Source organism: Daphnia pulicaria, chromosome 5 (assembly GCF_021234035.1).
Source record: "Daphnia pulicaria isolate SC F1-1A chromosome 5, SC_F0-13Bv2, whole genome shotgun sequence".
Taxonomy (NCBI): domain Eukaryota; kingdom Metazoa; phylum Arthropoda; class Branchiopoda; order Diplostraca; family Daphniidae; genus Daphnia; species Daphnia pulicaria.
This window is the reverse complement of record NC_060917.1, coordinates 5,964,162-5,991,456: the sequence shown is the minus strand read 5'-3', so window position 1 is coordinate 5,991,456 and position 27,295 is coordinate 5,964,162. Positions and strand designations below refer to the sequence as shown.

At 41.8% G+C, this 27,295-nt stretch overlaps 4 protein-coding genes and 1 long non-coding RNA gene across 9 annotated transcripts; 3 read left to right on the top strand and 2 right to left on the bottom strand.

Moving 5' to 3' along the window:
• Positions 1 to 433: 433 nt before the first annotated feature.
• On the bottom strand, positions 434 to 4,702 carry LOC124340840 (glutamate [NMDA] receptor subunit 1-like). Of its 2 annotated transcripts, none has more exons than XM_046793568.1 (13): positions 4,610 to 4,702; positions 4,352 to 4,518; positions 4,188 to 4,285; positions 3,962 to 4,115; positions 3,412 to 3,887; positions 3,073 to 3,337; positions 2,372 to 2,890; positions 2,171 to 2,297; positions 1,837 to 2,093; positions 1,615 to 1,772; positions 1,370 to 1,542; positions 1,052 to 1,305; positions 434 to 980 (listed from the first exon to the last, which is right to left on the bottom strand). In XM_046793568.1, exons 2-13 carry the CDS (start codon positions 4,496 to 4,498, stop codon positions 561 to 563), a joined length of 3,048 nt encoding a protein of 1,015 aa, XP_046649524.1. In that variant the 5' UTR covers positions 4,499 to 4,518; positions 4,610 to 4,702; the 3' UTR covers positions 434 to 560. The 2 variants fall into 2 exon arrangements, with proteins under 2 accessions (XP_046649524.1, XP_046649525.1); XM_046793569.1 differs by having other exon boundaries at positions 4,352 to 4,500.
• Positions 4,703 to 5,650: 948 nt separating this feature from the next.
• On the top strand, positions 5,651 to 7,867 carry LOC124341569. The gene is made up of 4 exons (XR_006918481.1): positions 5,651 to 5,859; positions 6,035 to 6,138; positions 6,337 to 6,509; positions 7,263 to 7,867. It is a non-coding gene; the product is annotated as an uncharacterized LOC124341569 (long non-coding RNA).
• A 24-nt stretch (positions 7,868 to 7,891) lies between these two features.
• LOC124340854 (peroxidase-like) lies at positions 7,892 to 12,262 on the top strand. Its single transcript, XM_046793589.1, has 16 exons — positions 7,892 to 8,239; positions 8,306 to 8,946; positions 9,018 to 9,291; positions 9,353 to 9,573; positions 9,647 to 9,692; positions 9,762 to 9,857; positions 9,926 to 9,957; positions 10,024 to 10,220; positions 10,292 to 10,517; positions 10,584 to 10,929; positions 10,996 to 11,152; positions 11,212 to 11,296; positions 11,355 to 11,443; positions 11,510 to 11,708; positions 11,773 to 11,875; positions 11,943 to 12,262. The coding sequence occupies exons 2-16, from the start codon at positions 8,310 to 8,312 to the stop codon at positions 12,025 to 12,027; spliced, it is 2,793 nt and encodes a 930-aa protein (XP_046649545.1). The 5' UTR covers positions 7,892 to 8,239; positions 8,306 to 8,309; the 3' UTR covers positions 12,028 to 12,262.
• Positions 12,190 to 15,007, bottom strand: LOC124341079 (ionotropic receptor 93a-like). 4 transcript variants are annotated; one of them, XM_046794000.1, is made up of 10 exons: positions 14,579 to 15,007; positions 14,143 to 14,523; positions 13,972 to 14,075; positions 13,823 to 13,904; positions 13,592 to 13,750; positions 13,369 to 13,528; positions 13,093 to 13,313; positions 12,905 to 13,030; positions 12,677 to 12,825; positions 12,190 to 12,604 (listed from the first exon to the last, which is right to left on the bottom strand). In XM_046794000.1, exons 2-10 carry the CDS (start codon positions 14,287 to 14,289, stop codon positions 12,337 to 12,339), a joined length of 1,416 nt encoding a protein of 471 aa, XP_046649956.1. In that variant the 5' UTR covers positions 14,290 to 14,523; positions 14,579 to 15,007; the 3' UTR covers positions 12,190 to 12,336. The 4 variants fall into 4 exon arrangements, with proteins under 4 accessions (XP_046649956.1, XP_046649955.1, XP_046649957.1 ...); XM_046793999.1 differs by having other exon boundaries at positions 14,143 to 14,455; XM_046794001.1 differs by having other exon boundaries at positions 14,143 to 14,236; positions 14,579 to 15,005.
• Positions 15,008 to 16,051: 1,044 nt separating this feature from the next.
• On the top strand, positions 16,052 to 22,104 carry LOC124340786 (vitellogenin-1-like). The gene is made up of 14 exons (XM_046793438.1): positions 16,052 to 16,143; positions 16,217 to 16,240; positions 16,299 to 16,447; positions 16,518 to 16,673; positions 16,738 to 16,905; positions 16,972 to 17,214; positions 17,275 to 17,534; positions 17,603 to 17,839; positions 17,904 to 18,072; positions 18,141 to 18,530; positions 18,593 to 18,816; positions 18,890 to 19,103; positions 19,168 to 21,675; positions 21,761 to 22,104. The coding sequence occupies exons 1-14, from the start codon at positions 16,119 to 16,121 to the stop codon at positions 21,878 to 21,880; spliced, it is 4,887 nt and encodes a 1,628-aa protein (XP_046649394.1). The 5' UTR covers positions 16,052 to 16,118; the 3' UTR covers positions 21,881 to 22,104.
• Positions 22,105 to 27,295: the final 5,191 nt, after the last annotated feature.

Below are 27,295 nucleotides of genomic sequence, written 5' to 3'. Positions count from 1 at the left end.
CTCAATTATAATATGCTGTTTCTATATATATTATACTGTGATGCTGTTGCCGTTTGATCATTATAACATCGATCGAAACATCTCGCTAATTCGCCGGAATAATTAGAACAACCAGCAGTAGCAGCGTTATTTGCATATGTCATCAGACTGTACGTATACAACAACGGCCATGATAATTCGACGATTCCGTTTGCATATACATGTGTAGCCAATAACTTATCGCGTGGAGTTATGTAAATTCACTATATGCTGACATCAGATCGTCGAGTTGACCTTTCCAGCTTCTATTGAATTGATGATTCCCCCCCCCCCACCAATATGTCGTCATATATAACCAACAAATAACAGGGAATGAGAAGATTTATAGAGAAAGTCTATTAATCGGCTTAACTGCAATTTCTAATGAAAGGTCAAAAGGTATAATTAAAATGGATTATGTCGATCTTGTATATTATGTCGTATTGTAATTCATATCATATTTAACTCTAATCGTCTGCATACAAATATATAATTAGATAAATGCATTTAAAAAAAAAACATAAATGACGGCCAATAAAACATCAAACGGTGAAATCGACGTACAAACCGGATCGACCGCAGACGACGGCCGGTTGCTGATCGGACACTTCGACGCTGGAACCTCGGCTCCATTTACTCCGGCGATTGCCGCCACCACCTCCACCGCTGGGAATGCCGACGGGCAACAATCCGGTAGCCCCGCCCGCAGCTGACGGATTGTAGTACTGCATTTCCATCATGTTGCCGGGCGTCAGGGTCGATAATGGCCCGTCGGCAGTGCTGCTGGCGTTGCTAGTTATGGCTCTAGTGCTGCTGGCCACATTTGAAATTGCCGCCAATTTATTGCCGCCGACTCCGCCCACTCGTCGGTTGGTTATCTGTCCGCCCATGTCGTTGACTTTGCCGTTGGACTTGAGACGGGATCGTTGAGTCTCCAGGGCCATCCGCAAATTCTTCCGTTTCTATTTTTTGATTTGATTCATTTGAATTCATTTTAAAAAAGAATTGGAATTGATAGAGATGTATAGGCTACCTCGACCATGGTGCGCCATTTGTCGGTGACGTGTCTGGCCAGTTCCATGCGCCTCTGGCGACGGATTTGGTGTCGTTTGTACATGATCTCGATGAAAATCAATCCGACTCCGCAGACGATTCCGGCCGCCACCAAAATGAAAACGCCGGCCATGTTCTTCAGTCCCAAAGTGGCCGGCGTCTTTTCGTCGTGCTCGCACTGCTGGCCGCTCCCCAATTTAATCCAGCGCTCGTCAAGATCCTCCATGAATCCTCCTATGGTACATCAAACAACATTTGAAGAAAAACATTTGATCGAATTTCCTCCGCTTGAATTTACTTTCGTGAAAGTCCAGGACGGACAGAGTAATGACGTCCGTCCACGGAGAACCTTTGCGAAGTCCAATGCCGTAGCCGGAACGTCCAAACAATTCTCCGGCCGTCACCAGATCGCAATCCTGGGCCGCTTCGAATTCCAGTCGTGAACTGTCCCATATGAAGGCCTTCAATTTCCTTTATTGATAAAACAAACATTTGAGTTTGATTTGATTTGATGATATCAAATTGAATTGAATGGTATATTACCCTTCTTTGACGGCCTCGATGGCTTCCTCGGCCGTCGGGTAATTATTTCCTTCCATGGTCCGGTACATGTTGGACAATTCCACCTGGCGGCGGAAGTACATGTCGACAGCCGAGCCCCTCACCGTGGCGTAAGTGAAATTCTCCATCGGATTCCTCAACTGTAAGAACAATTGACGTCCATTTCAAATTCAATGAAATTGAATTGAATTTGAATTGATATACCCTGGGGTCGTTGATTCCGGAGAGACTGGTTTTGGGTCGATCCAGGACGAGGAAAGCGGCCAAATTGGCCGTGTAAGAAGCCACGATGATCATGGCGAATCCGGCCCAGACCATGCCCAGGACGCGGGCCGAAAAGCTCCTGGGAGTTCCTTCGCCGATTCCGGAATTGAGCAGCACCCCCCAGGCGAACCAAATGGCCGACGACAAATTCAGAGCGTCTTCCTCCGTGTTTTCCGCATTGGCCAACCGGAATCGACCTGTTGGTCGCAACAACAAAAAAAATTAAAAATTAAAATTTGATATGACATAAACTTTAATTATTTTTAAAAAATACCGAAAGGTGAAAATCGATCCAGGAGGTAAAGGACCAGGGCGACAACGTGAACCGAGACCATCACCAGGATCCACAAAGTGTCTCTGAACGGTTGCAGGAAAGACACCAAAGTCGACGATTTCGGTTGCTGTTATTACATCACAAATTCATTTAATTCATTTCAAATTTTAAAATGACTTTTGATTGATTTAAAAAAATAACCTTTTTCTCCAGGATGGTGATGCCTTGATATTTAAAGGGTTTACTGAATTCAATCACTTGGGCCCGTTCCGGATTGATGGTCAGAGGTGCGACGATCATGTCGGCCCGGTCGTTGACCAATTCGCCAATCAGTCCGTTCCACTCCTTTTTGCCCGTCCCGTTTTTGGGCGACAGACTGCCAAACTGGCCGTCGGGCGACAGGGCCAGCGAGTAAGTGAAGTTGTTCTTCCGGGCCAGCTCTTTGAGCAGGTCGATGCAGTAGCCCCGGCAGCAGTAGAAGCGATCCGTGCCGGAAGAGTCGGCCGTGTTGTTGAACCACGGGCAGGCCACTTCGCCGTCGGCGGCCAGACAAGATTCGCCGCTGGCGTCGCTGACTCGACGGGCGTAGACGAACGGCTGCTCCACAATCGTCATCACTTTCAGGAACGTCGGAATTATAAATCCTTCCGGCTTGTGGCGCAATCCGCCCGGCCATGTGATTTCGCTGTCGTTGACGCTCAATTTCAAAACGCTCTGATACTATACTCAATTTGAATCAAATCAAAATTTTTTTTAAATTGAATATTTTTTAATTGAATTAAAAATTGTAATTGAATATTTTTTAATTGAATAAAAATTTCAAATTTCAATTTTTTCTAAATGAATTAAAATTTAAAATATAATATTTTTTAATTGAATTAAAATTAATTTTAAATTTAAACCTTTGAATAAAAGTATTGGCCGACTTTGGTGCGTCCATTTGGGTGGTCGACATTGACAATGTCGTACTCGGAGAAAAGCCGGTCGCCGTTATCGTCGAATGCGATTTTGCCCGTCAGTCCGTTAAGTAAAACTTGTTTCTTAATGTACTCGAAATAAATGCGACCCGTTTCCCAAATGGCCCCGGAGCTGTTGCAATCCTGCGGCGGCTCCGTCATGTCACGTTCCGACACTTCCATTTCTCTCAGGGCCGATGACAGCAGATACCTTTTTTAAATTCAATTCAAATTAAAGTTAATTGAAGTTAAAAATTTTTTATTTAGTTAAAGTTGATTATATACAAGCTGTCGCGGATGTGAGCCGCTTCGTTGGCGGCGTGCATCTGCTGGAGGCCTAGGGATCCGATGGGAACACCTGGGACATCCAGCGCTTGTTCCGTCACCAGCCAAATGTGTCCGGCTCCGGTCAAATTGAATTTGGCGGCGTCGCGGAAGATAATCGCCGCATCTTGGGCGTTGGCGTAGACCAGGTAAACTCTCGACTGTCCCTCGCTCATCTCCTGCAATTCCTTGGTGAAATCTTCCAATTCCGCCGGAGCGAATTCCTTGGTCAATTCAATTTTGATTTCACGCTGGTCGCCGTCGTCGTCGTTGCTCTGAAATTGCGTCTGCAGTCGGTTGAGCAGCGAATAGCCGTCGACATCCGCACTGTGGATGACCATCACCTGCCAGAAATGAAAGTGGCGCAGCAGAGCCGCCCACACGTCCGCCTGATGGAAGTATGGCGCCACCGTCCTCAGGAATGAAACGTGAATGTTCTAATAATATAAATAAAGAAACAATTTTGAGATAATATTTGATTGATTTATTAAATCATTATTAATTGATATACTTTGTCGGAGAAGGCGGCCTCCCTGGAACTGATTCCGACGATGGGAATGTGATAGAATCCGCCCGTGTAGGAAATGGTGGCTGGCGACAGGTCGCCCTTGACCGGATGGGAAACAATCACCGCGTACACCTGTTGGGCGATCAGGTAATTGCACCTGTACAGATGATTGAATTAAATGATTAGACAAATTAGAAGGAATTTAATGTGATTTAACTGCACAATTCACATTTTCAAAGCGGTGCGGATGGGATTGGGGTCGAGCCGCATCGAAGCGCTGTGCAACGTAGCGTTGACCGGAAGTAAAGTGTAATCACTATTCAATTCCTGATGAAAAATAATGAATTCAATGGTATTTGACGTGATAATTAAAATATAATAATAATAACTCACAGTAATTGCTTCGCGGAAGAGAGTGTCATGTCGATCGTCGTTCAGCACGGCACCGATGGTGAAATTGGTGATCTTGGCCGCCTGGCTGGTGGTGATGCTGGTCCAGCTGGCCATGAGCAGACACAACCACAACCGAGCCAACGCCATAACTGTAAATGAAATAAAGGCTTAGAAACAAACAAACAATTCGAATCATGATGTTTTAGATGTAATATTTAATGAAAAGTGACACGATCAAATATGTAATTGTTCAAATACCTGATTTGAAAAGTGGAGGTGGGTGTGAAATGGTCCTGGGAGAAAGTTGTTCCAATTTTGGTTGGCACACACACGTAACATCCGAGTTGCAGAGCAGCTGCAGCTCCAGAGATGTTGGAGATGGATGTCGGCCAAAAGAGCGGGACTAGTGCGCAGGACTAGACATTCGGTTTGACTCCACTCCCTACTCAATCGATACTATACTACTTGCTAGTGTAGTAGCCTATAATACATATAATATAATTTATATCTACGGCACCGATGAAACTGAAGACTGTCCACTCAACTAGCTCTATAAGAGAAAATATACTAGACAATTATTGGGTAATATATTCCATTCTGTAGCCTAATAACAGGTACTCATTTTCGGCTACTCTGTAAAAATAAAAGCCTATTTGGCCAGTTGATAACTGTGTGTGATTGGTTATTTCCTTTTTAAATGTTTTCTCATAACAGAGCTGGCAATTTTGATGGATATTTCCTATTGGGAGAAAATAATACACGAACGCAATTGCAGCTGATTCATGGATCTTTTAGAATTCCGCTGAGATTGCCCGACATGCTGCTGGCGCACGTCCTGTGTGTATTTATTAGACTTGAAAATCCGTCGAGTGGGGGGGGGGGGGGGACTGAGGTTGCTGCTGGTGGTAAGATAAAAGCGTTCTTTTCTCGGCGGTATATCAATCGAACTTGACAGGAAATCGAAGCCGGATGAAATATAGATCACACAGCATCGGCGACTCGTGAATCCTTTCAAGAATTCGACACACGACGCATGCAAATGTCGAAGAAATGAACTACACGCCGGAGATTAATTCAATTAAAAAACAAAACTGCGCTAGAAAAAAGAATGGATCGTAGTAAAAGTGAAAGTTATATTCCCTCGTGGAAGCCAAGAATGTAATAGTATGTGACGAACTATTAGATGTTAAAATATAATCTCGAGAAAACTGTTTGAATCGTTTTTAAAATAATTAATTTCTATCGATATCTAAAGCTAATTAGAATATTAGTGTCGTCTGCTGTCGTTTTCTTGCACACTTAAGAAAAAAAAAAAAGACGAGCTGACGGAAGTTCCAGTTTACAGAGAAAACGGAACGATTACTCGTTTGGACACGTTCACACGTGGCTGCACGAAAAATAGGGCAACAGATAAAATCAGTAAATTACAATAATGTGGTCGTCATGTAAACTATCTGGCATGTATTTGGTGTCGTGGCACATGCTCTCAACTCCATGCTGTTTGGCAGGTAATAAAACTAGGAATACAAATGGAATGATTTTGGGAGCTTTAATAGAAGAGAGAGTATAACCTGTTCCAAATGTGTGAAATGGTAGTTTCCTGACTATAGCATTTATTCATTAATTAAGTCCCCTGTCGCTACATGGCAGTTTGTTTGCACCTTAACCTTTTTCTTTGTTCAGATTTTAGGCTGAGCCAGCTATCTTGACAACAAAATATGCCAGTTTCACTTATGCTGGGATTTACCCATCACCACAGCAACAATCTCAGTGATGTCATCGCTTGGGTAATGATTTTCATTGCTTTTGTTAACCTGTGACCTGCTAGATATTTTAATTATGCATGACTTGCATAAAGGCTGTGTATCATACATGCAAACCTTAAATTCTTCTGTTTATATACAATTAGGGCACAGTCTCATTTTCAACTTCTCCTTGTTTCTGTCAATTATGTTTCGTAACCAATTTTTTCATTTGTTATTTAGATAAACAGCATCCCGTCTGATTGATTTGGAGGAACTACCGATGTCGGTCGAGTTCTCTCTTCTTCCTCTTTCTTTAAATCCCCTCTATCCTCCATTCGTGTCGTGTCGTGTCTTCAACTTTTCAGCAGATGGAGCAATTGTGGATGCCTAGCCGTATTTCCCAGGCACAAAAGGTAGGACAAATGATAATCTATTCTTCCTTTTTTAATTTTTTTGGTAGCGTTGATTTTTAAATCGTTACATAGTACGGAGTACAATTATTCCTGAGCTAGGTGGTTGACTGCCAGGACTGTTTTCTCTTGACGGTTGTTTGTTTTAGATTAATACTCAGTAAAGTCTCATATTTGAGCTGTTTTTGAATACCCAACAACTCAACGTGTGGGTATAAACAATCATATTCGAAAAATATTTTAACTTTAAACACTTCAAGCAAAAGGCAACTAGAAATTGTTACTGCCTCATATACGGAAATTTCAGATGAAACTCGGATCGTTAATAAAATAAGAAACAATGTGTGTATAAAGCCAATAGTTTTTATTGTCGAAACAGACGCCTAAAGCTGTTAAAAAAATATAAAATAAAATTGAATAACCATTTGAACAAGGGGGAAAATACGCGAACAATAGAAATCAAAATCTTAAAGGTAGGGGCTTAAAAGACGGTGCTGGGAATTCTCCCACCAAACGTCAATGCCATAACAGGAGAAAGTTGCTCACTTCTTTGTGTGTGCAGTCTTGATATCCCGATCAGCAATTAGTTCGCTTTTTCTTTTTCTTTAAAAGATTTTAAAAGGGAAACTTGGAAAAGAACTTTGAAAATGAAATGGGAAAACCTGTTAATCGAGTTAATTCGATTGTCTGTTTGTTTATTTTCATCCTCAACACTGTGCTCGTGATCGCCCCGCCTTGATTAATTTCTTAAAATAGAAATAACGGATCCTGGATTGGTTTTGGAGCACCCATTACGCCGAGATCGAATCTATAAGGTCTGATTGAATTATTAATTCCGTTCGTGTTATTGTGCTGCACCCGCATTTCTTTTCGTTGGGAAAGACTGTGATGTGTATAAATAAAAGAAAAAGCAGCCGGAGAAAATGAGAACATGTTTGACATATTCTAAAGATTCCCCATTCGCCGGATTGAAAGGCTTCGTTAAAGTAAGAGCAGTATACTCTCTCTCTTAGTTTCTTTTCATTTCACTAGTAGCTACTACACTGTCTAATAATAAATCACAGTCAACCTGAATCTGAGTTGTTTATAGCGGCTTGGAAAACCCCATCTCTTTATATTTTATCTCGACATGTATTCATACATCAATGGAAGGGCCCCACTTTTCCCCATTACTCAGACGAATTTGAAACTCTGCTGCAATCGCTCGGGAGAGACAAATATATAAAACAACAATAATAAATAATAAAATAATTATAATATCCTTTAGGTCAGGCAACTGATGATATGCAATTTATCACAATTTATTCGACCAAAATCGATTGTTTATTCAAAATCAACTGCAATGACAAACATGACTTTTATATATTTCAGGTTTATTATACATCGTCGGCTGGACTACAATTTGTTAGCGTCACGGCCAATTGATTCCGTTCCGGCTTCCGCACCGACAGCGAGGTGTCACGGCGATTTTTGTTTGTCGTCTATACAACACGCCCTGAAGTAAAAATCGGGAAAGAAGAAGTAGTTCAAAAAAGTCTAGCGAGTAGAGAGAGGGGGAAACTCTTTTTCCCTTTCGGCCAATTGCACCTGGCCCTCCCTCCCTGTATAAAAGTACTCAAAAAGAGAAGCGTGATCACGACAGAGCGTCAATTTGGTCGTTGTAAGAAGCCGGAACACACCGTTAGTGCCAAACTGCCAAAAAGTCTTGACGTTTAAACTCCATAAAACATCAGGTTAGTTTTTGTTATTTTTTAATTTCAATCTTTTTTAATTACTTTAAATAATGACAAATTTATTAGAGAAATGAAGATGGTGTCCCGGTGGATGATGGCAGCTGTTACAATTGGCTTTCTATTCAATGCCGTGGCCAGCAGTGAGAAACTAGAAAAAGAGCATCGAGGGTTAGAGCCCAGCAGTGAGATCAGACGTCCGTCCGGTAGAATAATCAACCGCAGTTATCCGTCTAGAGGCTCTTTTTATGATGAGGGATACGTTAAATACGATCCTTCCGGGCTCGGCTTTGAGATTCAAAAGCCTCAACATTTATTTGACGCCTTCCATCAATCAGATCCGTTCAAACCGTCATCTTTCGATTCCGAAATCCCTTGGCCGGCCTATCCGGAATTGAAACCGAACCATCACCGGGAGCTACCCAGATATGTTGAACCCCCCTATTACCCTCCAAGCAACCGAAAGCCTTCTTACAAAGAAGAGATTTTACATCCTACCAAAGACGCCCATCAGTACCCTGAAATTCCCATCAAATACGAAGAGAAATCTCCTTACAGCTGTCCGAAAATCGCTGGGTACGAGTCGCATTGTCAGCCGGCCAAAGATTGCGCCGTTTGGTACGATGTTGTCCTCACCACTCCTGGAACAGCTTGCAAACTGGCGTCCAATGGATACCCGGGAATCTGTTGTCCTCATCTTCCCTACAACAGTACGTGCATAATTTTAATTAAATTCCAATAAACAGCTTTCCATTTTTTAAAAATTGATTTTGTTTGACAGGTCGTGGAGTGGCCATCAAATTAGTGAAGAAAAACGTCAAGATAGAGAGACCTTGCATTGACAGTTACTCTGTGAACTCAGCCGCTCACGCTGGCCAGTTCCAGTTGAGATTAATGGACGAAATGGAGAAGAATCTCCTCGTTCACAACGTCACCGTCCGTCCGAGATCGTCGAGTTACACTCATTTGCAATTCTTTCAGAAGGCAACAGAGTCTCAAGATCTTAGTCGTGGAGCCCTGGCTGCTATAGAAACCACCAGAGAACTCGCCAAAAGGTTTGAAGTTTATTTAAAAATCTAAACGTCAAAGTTTTTAATTCAAATTTATTTCCATCAGATTCGGATTGACTCCGGATGAGGCTAGTGTGGGTTTATCCAAATTCTACTTAAAGGACACAATTTTATCAAAAACCTGCCCTCTCGTTCCAGTCTGTGATGAGCGGACCCTTCGCTCGCCCTTCCGGAAGCTGGATGGATCGTGTAACAACTTGAAGCGCACCTTCTGGGGCCAGTCCCGAACTCCATTTCAGAGGGCCATTGTCCCAGATTACGCTGATGGTATTTTCTACCCCTCCACAAAATGTTTAAAAAATGAATGACACCTTGTAAAAGATATCAAACCATTTTTCAGGTGTTTGGCTGCCGAGAAGAGCTCAAAATAATGGCGAACTTCCGAGGTAAAAAGAAATTTTTTTTATAGTTTTTGTTCCGTCACGCCAAATAATTTTTATCGCGGTTTATTGCAGCGCCCGATTGGTGTCCGTTTCCGTCGTTTTGGATAAAGACGCTCCCACCGCTACGGAAACTCACTGGGTCATGCAATACGGACAGTTTATCAACCAGTAAGTTGAATTGAAAATAATTCAAAGAAATTGCAATCTTATTAATTTCTATATTTTGAATCGTTTAGCGACATGTCCTTAACTAACCTCTTCCGAACGAGTATGTACACAAATTAATTTAGTTATTTAGCGGGTTTATTTTTAAATTTCTTGCTATTCTATTTAGAATCCTCGGCGGCCATCCAGTGCTGCACGGAAGACGGGAAATTATTGACCAACCCCGATCTAATCCATCCGCAATGTCTGCCCATTAAGATCCCGAACGACGATCCGTTTTTCTCCAAATTCGGCCAGCTTTGCATGAACTTTGTCCGCTCCACTCCGGCACCCAGAAGTGACTGCAGCTTGGGTTACGGTGAGCAGGTCAGTCGAACCGAAATACTGGATTAGAATTACAAAAATTCACTTTATACGAGTTTATTATCCTCATTTAGATGAATGGCAACACCCACTTTTTGGATCAATCCAACGTTTACGGGTCTGACGATACGGCGGCCGCCGAGTTGCGGACGTTCGTGAAAGGCGGCCTGAAAGTGAACCAACAACAGAACCATCACTTGGATTTGCTCCCACCAGACAATAACACGGAAACTAACTGCACCTTATCGAAACCAGTTTCCGCAGTAGCTGTACCAGTTAAAGTCAAATGCTTCAAAGCAGGTATATTTTAATTCTGAATAATTGGACATGATTATTTATTAATGTCAACTAAATTTTGATTTCTAGGCGATCCTCGTCCAAATCAGACGCCCAATTTGGCCGTCACTCACACGATTTTCTTGCGTGAACACAACAGACTGGCGGCGGCGCTGGCCTATTTGAATCCAAAATGGGAAGACGAGCGTCTTTACCAAGTTTCCAGGCGCATTCTGATCGCTCAAATGCAGCACATCACCTACAACGAATGGCTGCCCATCGTAATTGGCAGAGCCAAAATGCAGCAACTTGGATTGTTGCCACTTCAAAGCGGTTTTAGTGACGACTACGACCAACATTTAAATCCGAGCATTTTGAACGAATTTTCGGCCGCCGCTTTTCGCTTCGGGCACTCGATGGTTCAGGGCAAACACGAGTAGGTTTAATTATTTAACTATATATAAAATTAAAAAACTATTTTGACGGATATGCTTTGTTTCAGTCTAACTAATCTGCGGAGGAAGAAGGAAGTGCAGATACTCTTACGTCAGCACTTTAGTAAAATGCAAACAGTTTACACGCCAGGAAATCTTGAAAAGTTTCTTATCGGATTGGCTACTCAGCCCAGTCAGAATTTCGACAATTATTTCACCGAAGAGGTATTTCTTATTCAATTAAAAAGCTGTACAGATAATTTCATCGAAGCTTCTTTTATTAGATTACCAATCATTTGTTTGAAGAAGCCGGCAAGGGATTCGGTTTGGATTTAGTATCCCTAAATATTCAACGCGGTCGTGAAAGAGGTAGAAGCGCTTCACAATTATCCAATTCAATTTTAACTGATTATTTTTTTGCGGCTAGGTATTCCTGGTTACAATGCTTTCCGTACTCTATGTGGTCTACAACCTGCAAAAGATTTCAGCGACCTGAAAAATTTTATTCCTGACGTGGTACGTAATTTGTTAAAAAATTAAATCATTTCAAAATTAATTTAAAACTTTTTTTATTTGTAACAGATTGCTGAACGATTCGAGCTACTTTACGATTCAGTGGACGATATTGATTTCTTCATCGCCGGCATTTCCGAGAGGAAAGTGAAAGGTGCCACGATGGGCCCGACTTTCCAGTGTATTGTAGCCGATCAGTTTTTGAGACTGAAACGAGGTGATCGCTTCTTCTACGATCTGGCTGAGCAGACCGGCTCGTTCTCCGAAGGTATGACTGTTAATGTACATCGATTTCAGAGAGGTACGTCATTTTTGAATTTTTTCGAAAGTAGAACAATTGAACGAAATTCGCAAAACCAGTTTCGCCCGACTTATTTGCGACAACAGCAACGTATTGCACTCGCAGCCCTTAATCTTTAAAACGGAATCCGCCATGTAACTATATTTCTTTAAGAACGTCAATTGGACTTTGATTAATTCGTCATTGATTTCTATCGCACAGAAATCCGGTCGTGAGTTGCGAATCTCCGTCTATTCCGCGCGTAAGTCTTCTCCCGTGGCAAGAGAAATTTGAGAAACCTTACTAAAAAAACAAAGTGCCTTATTAGAAAATGTCGCTGGACATTATTTTAAAAGAATTTATCTGCATAATTCGTTTTGAGTGAGATCTGAGATCACATTAAATTTTTAAAAATTCTAATTTTGTTGTAAAGCTTGAATTTAAGAAAATTTTACTTTGAATTCCGGGATCTTTTTAGTATAGTTGTGTATTGAATACCATGCCTTCCGGCTACAAAGTGCTATAAAATACTAAACGTTTGATATCGGACTAGTTGAATAGCCTTACATTAGGATAAATCTAGCCATTTTTATAGCGACTACATTTCGTCGTGAATTCAGAGGCCGTAAAATTGCATTTTCTCTTTACGGCGGATCTTGTTTCGTCGATTTGATTTCGTGAACGCCATCCTTTCCAACGCAAACGCGAAAACAGATAGTCCAATTCCAATGCCGAGCAGTGCAAAAGCGCTCGACAGGTCTGTTAGAGTCAAATACGTCATCTTTCCACTGGGTTTGATTTTACCTACCATGCACTTGTCGACGTTGGGCGTGTACTGCAACATCCAGTGGGAAATTAAACCGTTTTCCCACAAATACTGCAAACTGCGTAGAGAAATTGCTAGTCGATGAAAGGTTGAATCAATCAAAGTTTATTTTGGAAAAAGTAATATTAACTCGTGATTGATGATGGAATTGTGTCGGCCGCCTTTGGGTAAACCCAGTGAGTAATACTCGACGAACGGAATGGGATCCGAATAGGTCATGCGACATTCCTGATGGCTTTTCATGTCCATCGCCAAGAAGTAGTTGACGAGCAAATGATTCTTTTTTTAAAAAAGAAAGAGAAAGTTAAAAGCTTTTATGTGTAGGCGACACGGAAGGGAGAGCTGTGATTTGCCTCACAGCAAAGTAAGTAGCGCCTCGCTGTAAAACATTTTTCACTCCGTCTAAAGTGTTTCCTTTGATTAACAACTGTGGATTGTTGCGAAGCGAATTGCCAATAACTTTATTCGGGCCAGAGGTGGCCTCCTGTCGAAAGCAATTTCCGGTTATTTCAATCTGGTTGTATTCACGAAATAGTTTTTATTTACCAGAAACATGCGAGCCTTGCCCAATTCAAAATCAACCGTCATTCTCGTCTCGCTACTGGCCGCCAATTCTTCCAGCGTGTTGACTATCGGCCTCAGCTTGGGAACAGTTAAATAAGACATTAAAGTGCCAGTATATGCGTTTACCAGGACGACCATCGTCAGGCACCACACACCTGCCACTAGTCGCAGTGAAATATTGGCTTTGGCAGATATGTGATTCCCTTTGAGAAAAACAGGATCGATTTAACATTTCGGAATTAACATTATCGTTTTTACCTTGTCCGGCGATAATTGTCATGGTGTACAAAGTGTGATCGTAAATATCGTTCATGAAACTCTTGGACTTTCTTTCCGTACCCCACTGATGGTAATAATGAGTCAGCAGAGCCATGAAAACGATGATGGCGATTACCGAAAAGAAGAATAACATCCAAACCTTAAATAAAGTTAAATAACCTTTTTTTAAGTAGTTAAAATAGGAAATAGGGAAAATTAATACGTTTAAAGAGAAGGGTCTGATGCAAGCGGTAAGGCGGCTCTCTTCCTTTGGCCACGGCTGTAATAAATAATAGTCTTCCACCGTGAGCGGAATAGAGCAATCTATTTGTAGCAACAGACCTGGCGTGGGAACGAACGAGAACGGGATAACGTCGACTTCCTGTAAACCAAACGGGTTTATTATTTCTTCAGAAATGGTAATCAAGCCAAACTTCTTTATACACTATATAACCTGTTTCACTATTTGCTTGATGAGCGCAGGTACTATGCCAAGTTTGACTCTATCCGTGTTGTCGACAGGCACGTAAATCAGCCTTTAGTTATACAATAGAAATGGTTACACAGTTTTGGATTTCTAGAATTTGTAACTGATTAACTCACTCCATTTGAAAATGTTCAGAAACCCACTTAATAATATCATTGCAGATTCCAAAATAAGAGTAATTTCCTGATGACATTTTCGTAGCGGAAAGACATGGCATGAACTGCAAATGACATCCAAAAGAAAATGTTATCTTAATTCTTTCAGTTTTTTTTTTAATTTGTAAATACGTTAAAAGCTGAAGCTCTCAACTGGCGGCCGTGCAGCAACTGTCTTTCTTCTAATAGTGGGCTTCCGGTAACGTGAAATTTGATCGGCACTGATCTTAATAAAAGAGGAATTAAAGATAACAAAATTAGAATAATGTATCCCATCATAAAAATATCACAGAGTATTTTCTCTAGTTAGTCGTTTCAGCGCCAAACATGCTAGTATAGCAACACTTTGGTTCATGTGGTCGGCTTTTTATGTTCGAGAAGAATCTATTGCGGTAAAAACCTTCTGTTTTAAAGTTAGCCATTAGTCAATCCGCCCTTGAATTTTCTATCATGCGCGTTTCGACGACAGAAAATCGAAAAAAGTACCGAGGGAAAATAAGTTAGCGACGGTGTCTGGAATGAGACGACATTTCTCAAAGAAGTTACAACGAAAGTAACATAAGTATACCTGTGTTACAATATGTCTATATCTTGCTATTTGGAATCACAACTAGGAACGAGGTTGGCTTTCTTCACGTCATTATCTGCGACTGATGAATATTTTGTGGACCTATGCAACATGGTGACATGGACAAGAAGAAACCAAACAACTCAGTGCGTTTCTCTTCTTCTAATCCATTTGCATGTAGCAATTATTTGTGCATGGTCAGGTTAAATTAGTTTGTTACTACGCAGCTAGTACGCATGGCAACACGCCCAGTTTTCCCATTCAAATATGTTAGTTAATACCCGACAAGCGACAAATAGAACGAGTTTAAACTTTGAACAGCAGCTCTAAAGGTCCACAGATCAGTACAAGCCATACACGAAAACATTGTTGATAAATCTACCATCTGAATGTCAAAATTAAAGAGATTAAATTTTAGGCAAATATCATTTCTGAAATAATCATGTCTTAAATAATGCACAGACGGAAGGGTGCAGTGATATTGCAACCACTGGGATTTAGGAAAATGGGGGTCATTTACTGACATGGTTATAGTTATTAGCTATTCACCGAATTCTTGAAAGCCGTTCTATAATTGCTTAAGTCGCTGATTTCTTATTTCTTATCCACTTTGGTGTTTCCTTTTAGCAGTTTAGTGAAGTGTGTAGTTACTTTATGACCTCGAAAACGATACATTTCGTCATTTCCAAGAATAGGCTACTTTATCAGAGAAAGAAAGTTGATCTTGATGCAAGTGTGATGAAAGAATATTCAAGCAAGGAGATTATTTACATTTCAAGTTTAGGTGAATGTGTTTGTTATTAAAATCCATTTTTAAGATCTTTGATTTTATCAAGTTACCATAGTTGCTGAGCCAAAGTGTTGTTGACTGGTTAGTTCAGTTTTGATCAGCATGGAGCATGGACAACTGATATGAGTGTAAACTTCTGTTATATTTAATGCAGAATTTTATTCTCCATTATGTACAACAAAATCAGAAAGTGAAATTTGCAGAAATATTTTGAAAATACGAGAGCCATCCACATTACTTAATGAAAGAGGCTTCTTTATAACAGGTCAACAAGCGGCCAAGTGTTTATTTACATTTGTAACTGGACAACAGTGTGAATCGAATCACATTACAGAAATTTCGATGAGCAATGGAAACCAATCACAAAATTATGACAACTTCGCAAAATTGTTGGTTTACATTATCCGCGCACGTACACACAGGAAAGGGCATTCATTCGACTTATAACGACAAACGACATTTGAAACTTTCCACACATATAGAAATATACACACCATCTGTTAAAATAAAATCTGAGCTGACCTTTACCCTCCTACTCTAAACAAATTGTATATACATCCAGTGCAGAATCAGCATCCTGAATCCATCGTGTGTTGATTGTTTATAACGTTTCGATTTCAAATGTGAAAAGTGGGTGGGTCAATGCGCATTATCTTGTTCCGCTTCGTTTGAGTCAATGTATAAAAGACGCAGCTAAACGCCATTAAATCACGAGCTGCTTGTTAAAGGAGCTTGGTCGCAGACGAGAAAATGGTCAAGATTCTTCTAGTCCTGTGTAAGTTAAATGTTTTGTTTGGAATAAGTGTTTTTATAGTCAGTCCTAATTTGTTTTATTTTATGCAATCCAGCGGCGCTTCTGTGCCTGACATGGGGTAAGAATTCATTTTCTATGTCATTTTCTATTTCATTCAAGACATTAAACTTTTTTAGGATGGGAAACGGGTAATCAGTACGTGTATAATTACGTTGGACGCTCTATGGTTGGCATTTACAAAATGAAGCCTCAGCAGAATGCTGTGATTGAAATGCAAAGCCGCGTCATCGTACAAAACATTGATGCGAACACCATCGTCGTTAAGGTAATTTTTCACATCACGTTTTTCTCTTGTAGTGCTTGAACTGACATTATGACTTAAATTTCGTATTCAGATGACTGAGAATAGCTTAAGGCGCCATGGAAACTACCTTGGAGATGCTTTCGAGATTGGTGGAGGAGGTCCTGAAATGATTGATGGAGAAGAGGACAAAATCCCCAGCCCAGAAATCCTCAGCGCTCCTTTTGTGATCTCTCACAATAAAGGATCGGTTAGTTAACTTGGTTAAAAATCGAGAATTAAGCATTATTATTGAAACATTCACTTGTCTGTAGATCACTGGAATTCAAATGGGTGAAGATGAGCCTTTGTGGATCGTCAACATCAAGAAAAGCATCGCCAGCCAGTGGCAATTGGATATCACAGGTGTCCGTCATGAAGGCCCTTCTGTTAACTGGGAAGGTATTTGGGAAGGTCAAAGCGCAACTTTCACCGTCTCTGAGGTATTTCACTAAACTCATTTAGACTATATCGTGTAGAAATTTTGCATAAATCAATGTCGTTTATAGGACTCCTTGAGTGGTGACTGCAGCACTATCTACGACATTGAACGCCTGCCCTGGGCTCAGGTCTACACAATGGAGGCCTACAAAATGGGCTCTTGGGACGCCGTTTGCCAGGACAAGCCCGTCTACAAAATTGTCAAGACTAAGGACTTCAACCGCTGCAAGACCAACCCCGCCTGGGCTTCGGCTACTCCTGCTTCCCACAGCTGCGAGTTTGGCAAAGGCAACTGCGAAGACTTCATGCATGTAAAAATGGTTAATATTACGCAAATGGTTCGGTTTTTAATAGCAATTTTTCATTGACAGCGCACAACTATGGCCAGATACGTTGCTTGCGGTAAATCCTGGTCCGATCTACTTATGGTTCATGCTAACGGTTTCAGCGATGTGTGGGTTCAGCCCTTCGCCACCAAGACCGATGAATTGCTCAACTCTGTCATCACCAAATGGTCCTTTGAAAAGAAGGAGGCCATCAGGTCCTGGTTCGCAGCTCCGTCATCTCCCAAGAAATACAAAACCCTTTCTTACGTCTGGGGTGACTTTAAGCAATGGACTGAAGATGGAACGTAAGTCTATTTGTATTTAGACATTTATGGCTATCAGACAGAAAATTGAATTTGTTTTTATTTCACAGCCCCGCCCAGCCCAACCTGGTGGATGCTTACTGGAAGAGCCCATTCCCCATTTCAGTCGTTCGCAAGAACATCATTGATGCCCTCCGCGTTGTCACAAGGGATCTCCAAGAGAGACCCGATTCAGAGAAGGACAACTTGGAACGTTTGGCCGTTATTGGTCGCGTTCTGCCCATGTTTTCTTTTGACGAATTAAAGTCCTTGTGGCAAGAAGTTAAAGCTATGGATTGGGTCACCATGTAAGAAAAGGATGAACAGAAATGTTTGTTTCATTGACTTCTAACCAATAATTGTTATTTGCAGGGGTTTGTTTGTTGACTGCGTCGTCCAGTCTGGCAGCAACCCCGCTATCATGTTAGTCAAGGAATGGATTGAGACCGAACAGATTACCGGAGCTAAGGCCACCTGGGCTTTGGCCGCTATCGGCTACTTTGCCAAGACCCCCACTCGCGAGCTCCTTCATGAATTGATCGTAAGATTTTATTGGATAAAATCAATCAAGCTGCACCGATTAATCCACTCATTCATTTTGTCATTCAGAACTTGTTGAAATCTGCCCCCGTTCAATCCGACAGAGCTATGTTGCACAGCACTATGATGACTGTTGCTGATTTGATGAACGCCGCCTGTGGTTCTCGTTTCGCGGCCTCCAAGCGCTTCCCCATTTCCGCCATGGGCAACTTCTGCGACAGCAAGGACACCGTCATCATCGATGAATTCTTACCTTGGCTCACCAAGGAACTCGAGTCCAGTCAGAGCTCCGTTGAACGCATCGTTGCCTTGTCCGCCTTCGGATCTTTGGGTCTCGAGGAAATCGTTCCTGTACTGCTGCCCATCATCCGTGGAACTCCAGGCAAATTCGATGACACCGCCGAGCGTGTTCGCGCCATTCTTTCTCTCCACCGAGTTGTTTTCACTGTTCCCGAAAAGGTTTGATTCCAGTAAAAATATTTCCAGGGATTTTAATGCAAACTTTTGTTAAATTCGTAAAGGTCCACCCCATCTTGGCAAGTTTGGCCAGCAGTGTTTCTGAGCGCCCTGAGGTCCGTATGGCTTCCTTGGGTCTCCTGTTGATGTCAAACGCTCCCCAAACCTGGTGGCAGAAGTTCGCCAGCATGACCTGGTACGAACCTAGCCAACAAATGGCCACTTTCACCAACAGCCTGATCGAATCGTTGACCAGAATTCCGGCTTCTACTCCTCTTTTGCAGCAATTGTAATACCACTTTTAAGCTCTTGATTAAAAAATAACATATTTTAATTATTGTTCATAATTTTACGAATTGCAGGATCAAGAAAGCTAAAGTTGCCTGGCCCATGCTAAAGTCCGCTCCTTTCGGCCTTCCTTACTCTTTTGCTGATATCCGTTCCAGCCATTTGGATGAAGGCATCGCCGTTATGATGCACACTCCCAGCTATCGCGTTGCTACCGAGCAATGGCCCATCTATTTGGCTAACCGTTATTACTATCAGCTCGGCCCCTTCTCTTCTGAAGCACTTAGCGTAATTATAAATGCTTTGAGTTGAAACATAGTCAGACTAAATCACAGATTTATTAACATTACAGGTTTACTTGTGGAACTACAACATGTCTGAAGTCTGGCAAAACATTTTCGGCAAACTTTACGGCATGATGTCTCCCAAAGAAGGCGTTCGTGAGAAGTTTGAAGCTGTCAAGGGAATTTGGGAAGAGCTCAACGCCACTCCTCGTCCTGCCGACAAACGCGCCGGACTTTTGCACATCAACCTGATGGGCTCCATCAACCGTTTCATCAACTTGGAGAAGTTAGAGAAAGACATCCCGACTTGGATGGCCGAGGCCATGAAGTACCAAAACCAACCTTACCAGGTCAGCGTTAACAAATACCGCATGTTGGCTGAATACAACGTCCGCTACCCTACCGAAATGGGTCTGCCCATGCGCTTCTTGGCTACTCTGCCCATCCTTGTCTCCATGCAAGGCATCGTGAAAGGTGACGGCAAGGGCGGTATCAAGTCCGACATTAACGCTGAATTGAGCTGGAAGCTGACTTCCGAGATTCGTGTTGATCTTCCCCTCAACGGCAAATACATCGCTTCCGGAGTTGACGTCCGCGTCGATTCCCGCCCGCCCAGAGAGATGACCTTTAGCTACAAATCCCCGGGCACGATTAAGGTCACCTGGATTCCTGGCTCCAAAGTCACTGATCTCCTCTACTACCACGTCAAGCCATACACTGTCACTCGCGGATGGACCGACAGCGCCACGCCTACTCTGGAACATGATGCTACCCATCTTGTCAGCGTCAACAAACCCATCCAGCGTGAACTCCCTCTGGGTGATCGTTTTGGCGTTAATGTCAAGCTCATTGAGAAGACCGAGCTAACCCATTCTGACAAATGGTCTTGGTGGCAATGGTTCCAAAAATGGGACATCAACGGTTATTCCAACCTCGGCTTCGTTCCCCAGGAACTTCAAGCTCGCAAGTACGTCCTGCGTTACGAGCCATCTGGTACCCGCGCCCGCTCTGTTTCGACCACTTTCCAATACCAGTACGCCACCAAGTCTAGCCAAAATACCTGGGTTCACGAATCGGGATCCAGCCAATGGAAGACTCCTTCAGAAGCCGAAATAATCTCTTCCAGCCCCATCAGCCCTGAATTCCGCCCAGTTCTTGGACGTCTCTTCAAGAACCTGGAAAGTGGTAATGCTCAGCTCATCAGGGCCGGAGTGGTTGCTGAACAGAAGGATGGATCTTTCATCCAATTCAACACCATTGTTGGAATGTCTAAGGATGCCTGGTACACTAAGGACTTCACCGATATCCAAATCGAAAAGTACACTTCTGACAGTTCCAATGCTCCCGCTGCTAAGGAATTCGACTACTCTGTCTGTTACACAGCCGTCCGTAATTGGAACAAGCCTCCAACTTACGGCTTCAGCAAGGATGTCCTGCATTTGGAAGACGAAGAAAAGATCGCTTTCGGAGAAAAATGCGATAAATCCAAGATTCGTTTCACTGCCAAGGCCTTCCGCGACGAAGAGGCTGCTCAGGCCGCCATGTACAGCCCTGCCGGTCAACAGTGTCAGAAAGATATGGCCGCCGGATTCATGTACGGAAGCCCTGCTTGCACTGAAGCTCGCCGCATGGATCATACTTACAACAACTACGAGTTGAGTGCCGAGTCCGCAGACAACTTGTCTCCTGCCGCCACTTACTGGATCAACACTGCCCGTCAATGGATCAACCACAAAATGTACCCATTCACCGTCAAGCACATCCAAGGAGAATCCAACCCTGCCAACCGCGCTAGCTGGACCATCAAACGTGATCCTCACACCGGAGACAGCAACATGACCTTTGTCCGTCCCACTGAAACCTTGGTGGCCTGGAATGTCCGACGTGAAGATTCTCACAACGAATGGGCTCGCTTCTCTCCTTTGACTTATAACTTTTCAAACATCTTCTATCCGTTGAACGCCGGTAGCAATTTCATCCGTGACGCTACCACCTTGACCACAGGTGGTGTTTCCGATGCCAAGTGTTACGTTGGACCCGATGCCGTCCACACTTACGACAAAGCTAGCTACAACTACACCATTGACGAGTGCCCCCACGTCTTGTTGACTGACTGCAGCAAAGACAGCAAATTCGTCGTTACCGCCCGACATGGTAGCGAAGGACAAAAGATTGTCACCGTCATCTACGGAAAGGATACTATTGAACTCGATCCTTCCGGCTGGATTATGATCAACGGAGCCAAATCTGCTTACAAGGACTGGGAAACCGAGAGCCGTGTTGAGATCCGCGTTCCTGGCACCAAGGAAATTAAGGCTGTTATCTACCCGATTTCTACCGGTCTCGTTATGGAGATCAGAAGTTGGAACTGGAACTGGGGCTCGTCCTGGAACTATAACTGGAACTGGATGTCGATCAAGGTCCAGGGATCTCACGTTGAACTATCGGCTCCCAAGTATCTACAAGGTCATGCTTGCGGTATGTGCGGCGATTTCAACCAAGAAATCGTTGGTGAATTCATGACTCCCCAACGTTGCGCCGTTTCTTCTGGTGAACTCATGGCCACCAGCTTTAAGGTAGATTTATAATGCCACAAAAATATTTATATTTATATTTTTTTTTACTCTATTAAATGCATTTTTTTTTTTTTTTTCAAAACAGCTGAAAGCCGGTAAGAGCTGCACCACCAACGACTGGTCCCGTCGTCTGAAGAAGGAGACGGAGGCTTGCAAGTCGATCGACCAACAATTCCACGCTCAGCTACCTGATTGGACCATGTAAGAAGACCTTTGTGACAATTCATAACTGATTATCCCTGTAAGCATTATGCACTTGTAATGCTTTACTATGATGCTCTCTTAGTGGCTTTGTTATGAAACCTTGTAGTAGTTAACTGTCAATGTCAGATCAGTTTATAGAAACCCCTCAAAACAATCAAGGCGCCAAATTTGTATAAATGGTTTGCTTTTGTTTTTGACGTGAAAATATAAAATATGGGTAATGCATTAATGTACAAAATACTTTGGTTAGAATTTAACAATAGTAAGTCTTAGAATTACCCTACACAGAAAATTACTATTCAGGGCAGTGCAGTGTCACCGATACCGAAATGTTTGCAACTTGCAAGTCTTCGTTGTGTATCTATACGCGAATGGGGCCGTTCACATATGACGTCACGGACTTTTTGACGATTTTACACCCCCCTCCCCCCTTTGTCACAATTCATCACAGTAGGTATACCCCCCCTCTAATATGACGTCACAAAGTCAGATACCCCCCTCCCTTTTTAAAAATTGTTTGAGCCACTAAAAATTCTTTATTTTCTGTATTTTCTGTAGTTTTTAATACAGAACACAATGTTGTTCATTATTTTCTTAATTGGTCAAGCAAACGAGGTGCTGACAATCACTTTGCTCTAACGATCCAAAAAACTAAAAGAAATTTAGGAAGTTGCCAACATATCCCACTTGGTGGCGCTTGTGTAGTGCCTTGTGACGTCCCACTGTGAATACCCCCCCTACCCCCCTCGTCACTATTCGTCATACAAGGTGAACCCCCCTCCCCCCCCTCGGCCCGTGACGTCATATGTGAACGGCCCCAATCTATTGAAGTTTTGATGATTCAATATCGACATCCCACTAAACTTTCCGATATATTACTGTGGTATATATTGTACATAGTCTTAAAAATTACCAAAAACAAGAAACGAAGAGAAAAAAAGAAAATAGCGACACAATCGGCAGTTCCAGACGAGGGGTTCGACACTCAAAAAAGGACTAGAAAATGAAAAAATTTGATGCGCGGGAATCAGTTCTACAAATAAAAGAGAAGAAAAAGATGCTTGAAACGCCCCAATATGATATAGTCCAAATGAAAAAAAAAGGGGAAGTGGCGACAAAAAATTTATTTTTCGTCACTTTGAGAAGTAAGAGGTAAAAAAGTGAAAAAAAAGTGAAAAAAGTGAAAAAAATGAATCTTTTCGGAAAAAAAGTAGAATTTTCGCATATTTGGTTTGTTTCAGTTGAATGTAGACTACTTTGTCGTGCGGTTCTGAACACCTGTATCTTCGATCTAGTGCCAAGAGTGACGAAAATGGGGGAAAACTGTGTTTTTTCTATTCTGCATACAGAATTTGACATAAATGTTACCCCAAAAATCAAGTGCATATTATTAAAGCTCGGTTATAGTTCTTTTCGTACTTTGGCTCGAATAAATCCCGATTGTGCTGAATTAGAACATTTTGTAAGAACAATCCTTGCTGATATAGATTACGTTGCTGACTTACCCGAAGCTGAGAGAGTCAGCATTTTTGGAGAAATGTTTGCAAAAATTCCTTCGAAGTTTAGTTTTTTGCCAGGAGAAAAAGCTTTAATTGCTGATGTTGTTGACACTGCTCAAAAAATAACAGCGCGCAGTCAAGAAAACTTTTCCTATGACATTTTACCGTCATCAGGACGCAAAAGAAAGAGAGTGTCTACCTTCAGTTCATCAGAGTCAGGGAGAAAAAAAAATAACAGTGCTGATGGCTTGGCTGATATGCCTGTGAATGGAGGATTACAAGAAGTTAGCCCTACTAATGTTCTTCCCATAGATTCTGTGATGCGAGTCGTAAGTCGTGCAAATGTTTCAGAAGGCCAAAGTGATATGACAAACGTTACGTTAGAAGGAACACTTGAAGAAACACAAAATACTACACGCGTGATAAGACGAAAGGGAAAATCGTTACAGGAATACTTATTCAATTGGATTTCAAAAAGCAAACTTCGTGATACGTGGGATTTACCGTCTATTAAATGGACGATTGACAATCATGAAAGCGAACAGCCTAAAATTACTTGTTCAACGTGTAAAATAGCGCCGTTTAACGTAAATGGTGACAAACATGTCGGCTGGAAATTTTCTGCTTATGTGAATCACATCAATAATTTTCACAAAAGGAAGCACGGTCATGATGCTACAAGTCATGGGGCATCCCCAGGAACCAGTGGTCAAAGTAATCCAGCCCAAATTTCACAATCACAACCCAATAGACTTCGCTCCGGAGCATCTTCATCAGAAACTGTCGGGTCGGAACCTTCTAACTTGCCTTCTAATGAGAGCCAGGTTTTCAGTAACGGACAGCAGTAGTGAGTCGTACTCTGTCCAGAAAACGCAATCAAAAGACTCAAGCTCAAGAAGAACATTGCTTCAACGCTTGAACATTCAAGCTAGCGTTCAAATTAAAAAAAAACCTGGTGGATATCGTTACGACAAGGATATTGGACTATTACATTTTGCCATGTATAGTTATATTCAGGGTGGTCGTAAATTTTATGAAGTGTTGAGTGCCAATTTTGAAGGAGTATTTCCTAGTTGCAGAACTATTGAGAGAAAATTATCCTCGTTTCACAAATCAGTACCCGAAGGAGAAGTAAATGTTGCGTTACTTAAAGAAATTTTGGAGAAACATAGACTGCCACCAGTCGTTTCCATTGCGGAAGACGGAACAGCCATCGTCGGACAGAGAGAATACGATAAAAGGACAAACAGAGTCATTGGATTTAGTCTTCCGCTGCGATGCAATGGTATTAATTTTCTGTTCTTTTCTATGTATAATGAATGTTTTTCATTAAAACTGAATATTCGCAGGATTTCCCGATTCGCTAGCTTCTTCTGTCAGGACCGCCGAGGATATTGTTAATTTATTCGAAAAATATGAACGTGCAGCTGTGGTTATCACTGTTATGGCGCAAACCATGGATGAGCAAATCCCGGCTATCCGGATTGCTTCTTTCTGTTCAAACAACAGATTTACGGCAGACGATGTTAAGCACAGGGCTAATTATATTGAAGCCGAACTAAATAAGTTGGGAATCCGAATGCTTACATATTCCGCAGACGGAGACAGTAGAGAAATGAAAATGATGCGCCAAGTTTTGAATTTAGGTGCGCTTCCCCCCCGTCTCTCACGACAAAAAAAAGGCAGAAGCGGTACGGTATAAGTAGTTATTTTAAGAAAAGTAAAATAATGTGATGGCAAGTATTTTTTCTTTATGCAGCACAACAAATAGCTGACGAAACGGGTTGGCTACTGAAACGACAATGGGATTTTTTCGCCGCCGATGTAATAAACAGTGCAGTGCCAGTACAAGACACAGTTCACATAGGTACAATTCCGAACGCCGAACATTTTTCTTAGTATTTATAATGCAGACGGAGCTTCTTTTCAATTGTTCGCATATAGGCGCAAAATTTCGAACGCGGTTACTGAAAAGAGACCGAGCTACATTTCTCACAATAGGTAAAGGGATTGCTTCGGTGTTTGACCTTGAACAACTCTTAACAGAAGTTACCAAAGGGCAACACCACTTTAAAAATGGTGATCTAAATTTGCACGACAAAATGAATTACGATGCTGTAAGAAGACTGTGTGACCCCTGTGTCACTGATATTCTGTGCGACAAAGTAGCAGGTATAATTTTTTTATAAAATCATAGTTAGAAAATTGTTAATGGTCTGACGTCAACTATATATCTTGTTGTATGTATATTATTTCATCAGGTTCAGAAGTAACGTGCTTCTATCTTAAGCTGATGAGACTAATAACAGCAAGTTATTTGGATAAAAGCTTATCACCACTAGACAGAATATATGGAATATGGTATTCTTGTCTCGCATTACGGTATTGGCGACATTGGCTTCAAGAAAACGGATACAAACTAGATATTAATTTCATCACCCTCAACGCGTACATGTGTGTTGAGATAAATGCCCACTCCTTAGTCCTCATATCAAGGAGACTAAGAGAGAACGGAACTCCTCATCTGTTTCGGCCGTGGCATTTTGGGAGTCAGAGCTGCGAATCTTTTTTTCGACTTGTCCGGTCGTTGACTTCAACAGAATCGACCCAAGTAAATTTAAGTGGAAAAAGTTTTTTCAGTCGTAGCGAGAGAGCGGATGCCGCAAACCGACTTCTGGGGGAAGGAGAAAACGATGGAGTTTATTTCCCGAGGTTTACTCATGCTTTTGAAGACCAGAGCCAAGACGATGGCAAAAATATTTCTTTCAATCTTCCGTCCCACACGGCACAGTTGGTTCCCAAAGACCTCCCAAGAACCTCTTACTTTTCTCCCTAGTATAGCCTATAAACTTCCGCTATTCTTCCTGTAATCTGCTTTTTGGTCACCTGACAGCCGCCTGATATCCTCCCCAGTCCTTCCTACATTCTCCACAGGAAATACCAAAACCCTCCCAGATAACACACATTAACCCACTTTGAACGCCTTTAAATCTCATACAAATGAGCTCATTTCGCATGTAAAAATGATAAAAATCAAATAAATTTTAAAACAACAAAATTTTGTGGTAATTTACTTTGAAAAAGTATATTATTCGTAAAAATCAATTGACGCCATCACACCAAATGTCAATTTATTTTTTTAGATTTTGCTGGCAGTGACGCAGCCATTCTGAGACTTGAAACTGGATTTTGGTTGCAGTTTTGTCGTCGGCAGTGATATCGTTGTTTGCGAGGACGGCACCTATCAAAGAGACTGTTGTTATAAAAACTTAAGCTTTTAAAAGAAATGTTATCTTACCGGAAATTGCAGACAAAATATTTTTTAAGTCACCAAATTTGTTCTTTTCAACCCCTTTCGTTGATTTCCCAGTCCATGTGTATTGCGTACCTATTTCGTAGGTAAATAGCTTATCCATTATAGAATACACCGTTTTTTGGAGAGTCATTCCCCCAATTCGGAGCAGCGTAAGAATCTAGAAACAAAGCTTGTATGGTTTAAACAAGTAATATTAACACCTCGTAATCTGTATACCATTTGCTGTCGGGGGAAGTTATCTCTCAATGTGTTTTCCATATTTTCAATGTGATTAAAGGAATCCATTGGTAATTGAAATTGGTCCTCGTTTTCTTCGATCCTTTGAATGGTGCATATGCACGGTTTTGGCCGAGAGTTTAGCAAATCATCCAACTTCGCAGAAATGTCTTTCAAATGAAATTTAAGAAACTCTATATTCCTTTTCACATAGTCCTGAAATGCTAAAAAAGATTAAAAAATTATACACTCAGCAATAAGCATGATTTTATAAATGACTTTAATAATTTACCCGCATTTGGCATTTCATTCAGAATAGATTTGCGGGATGACTGATTTCCATTTCTGTCGCTGCTTGATGGCGATTGCAATTGACTTTGAGATT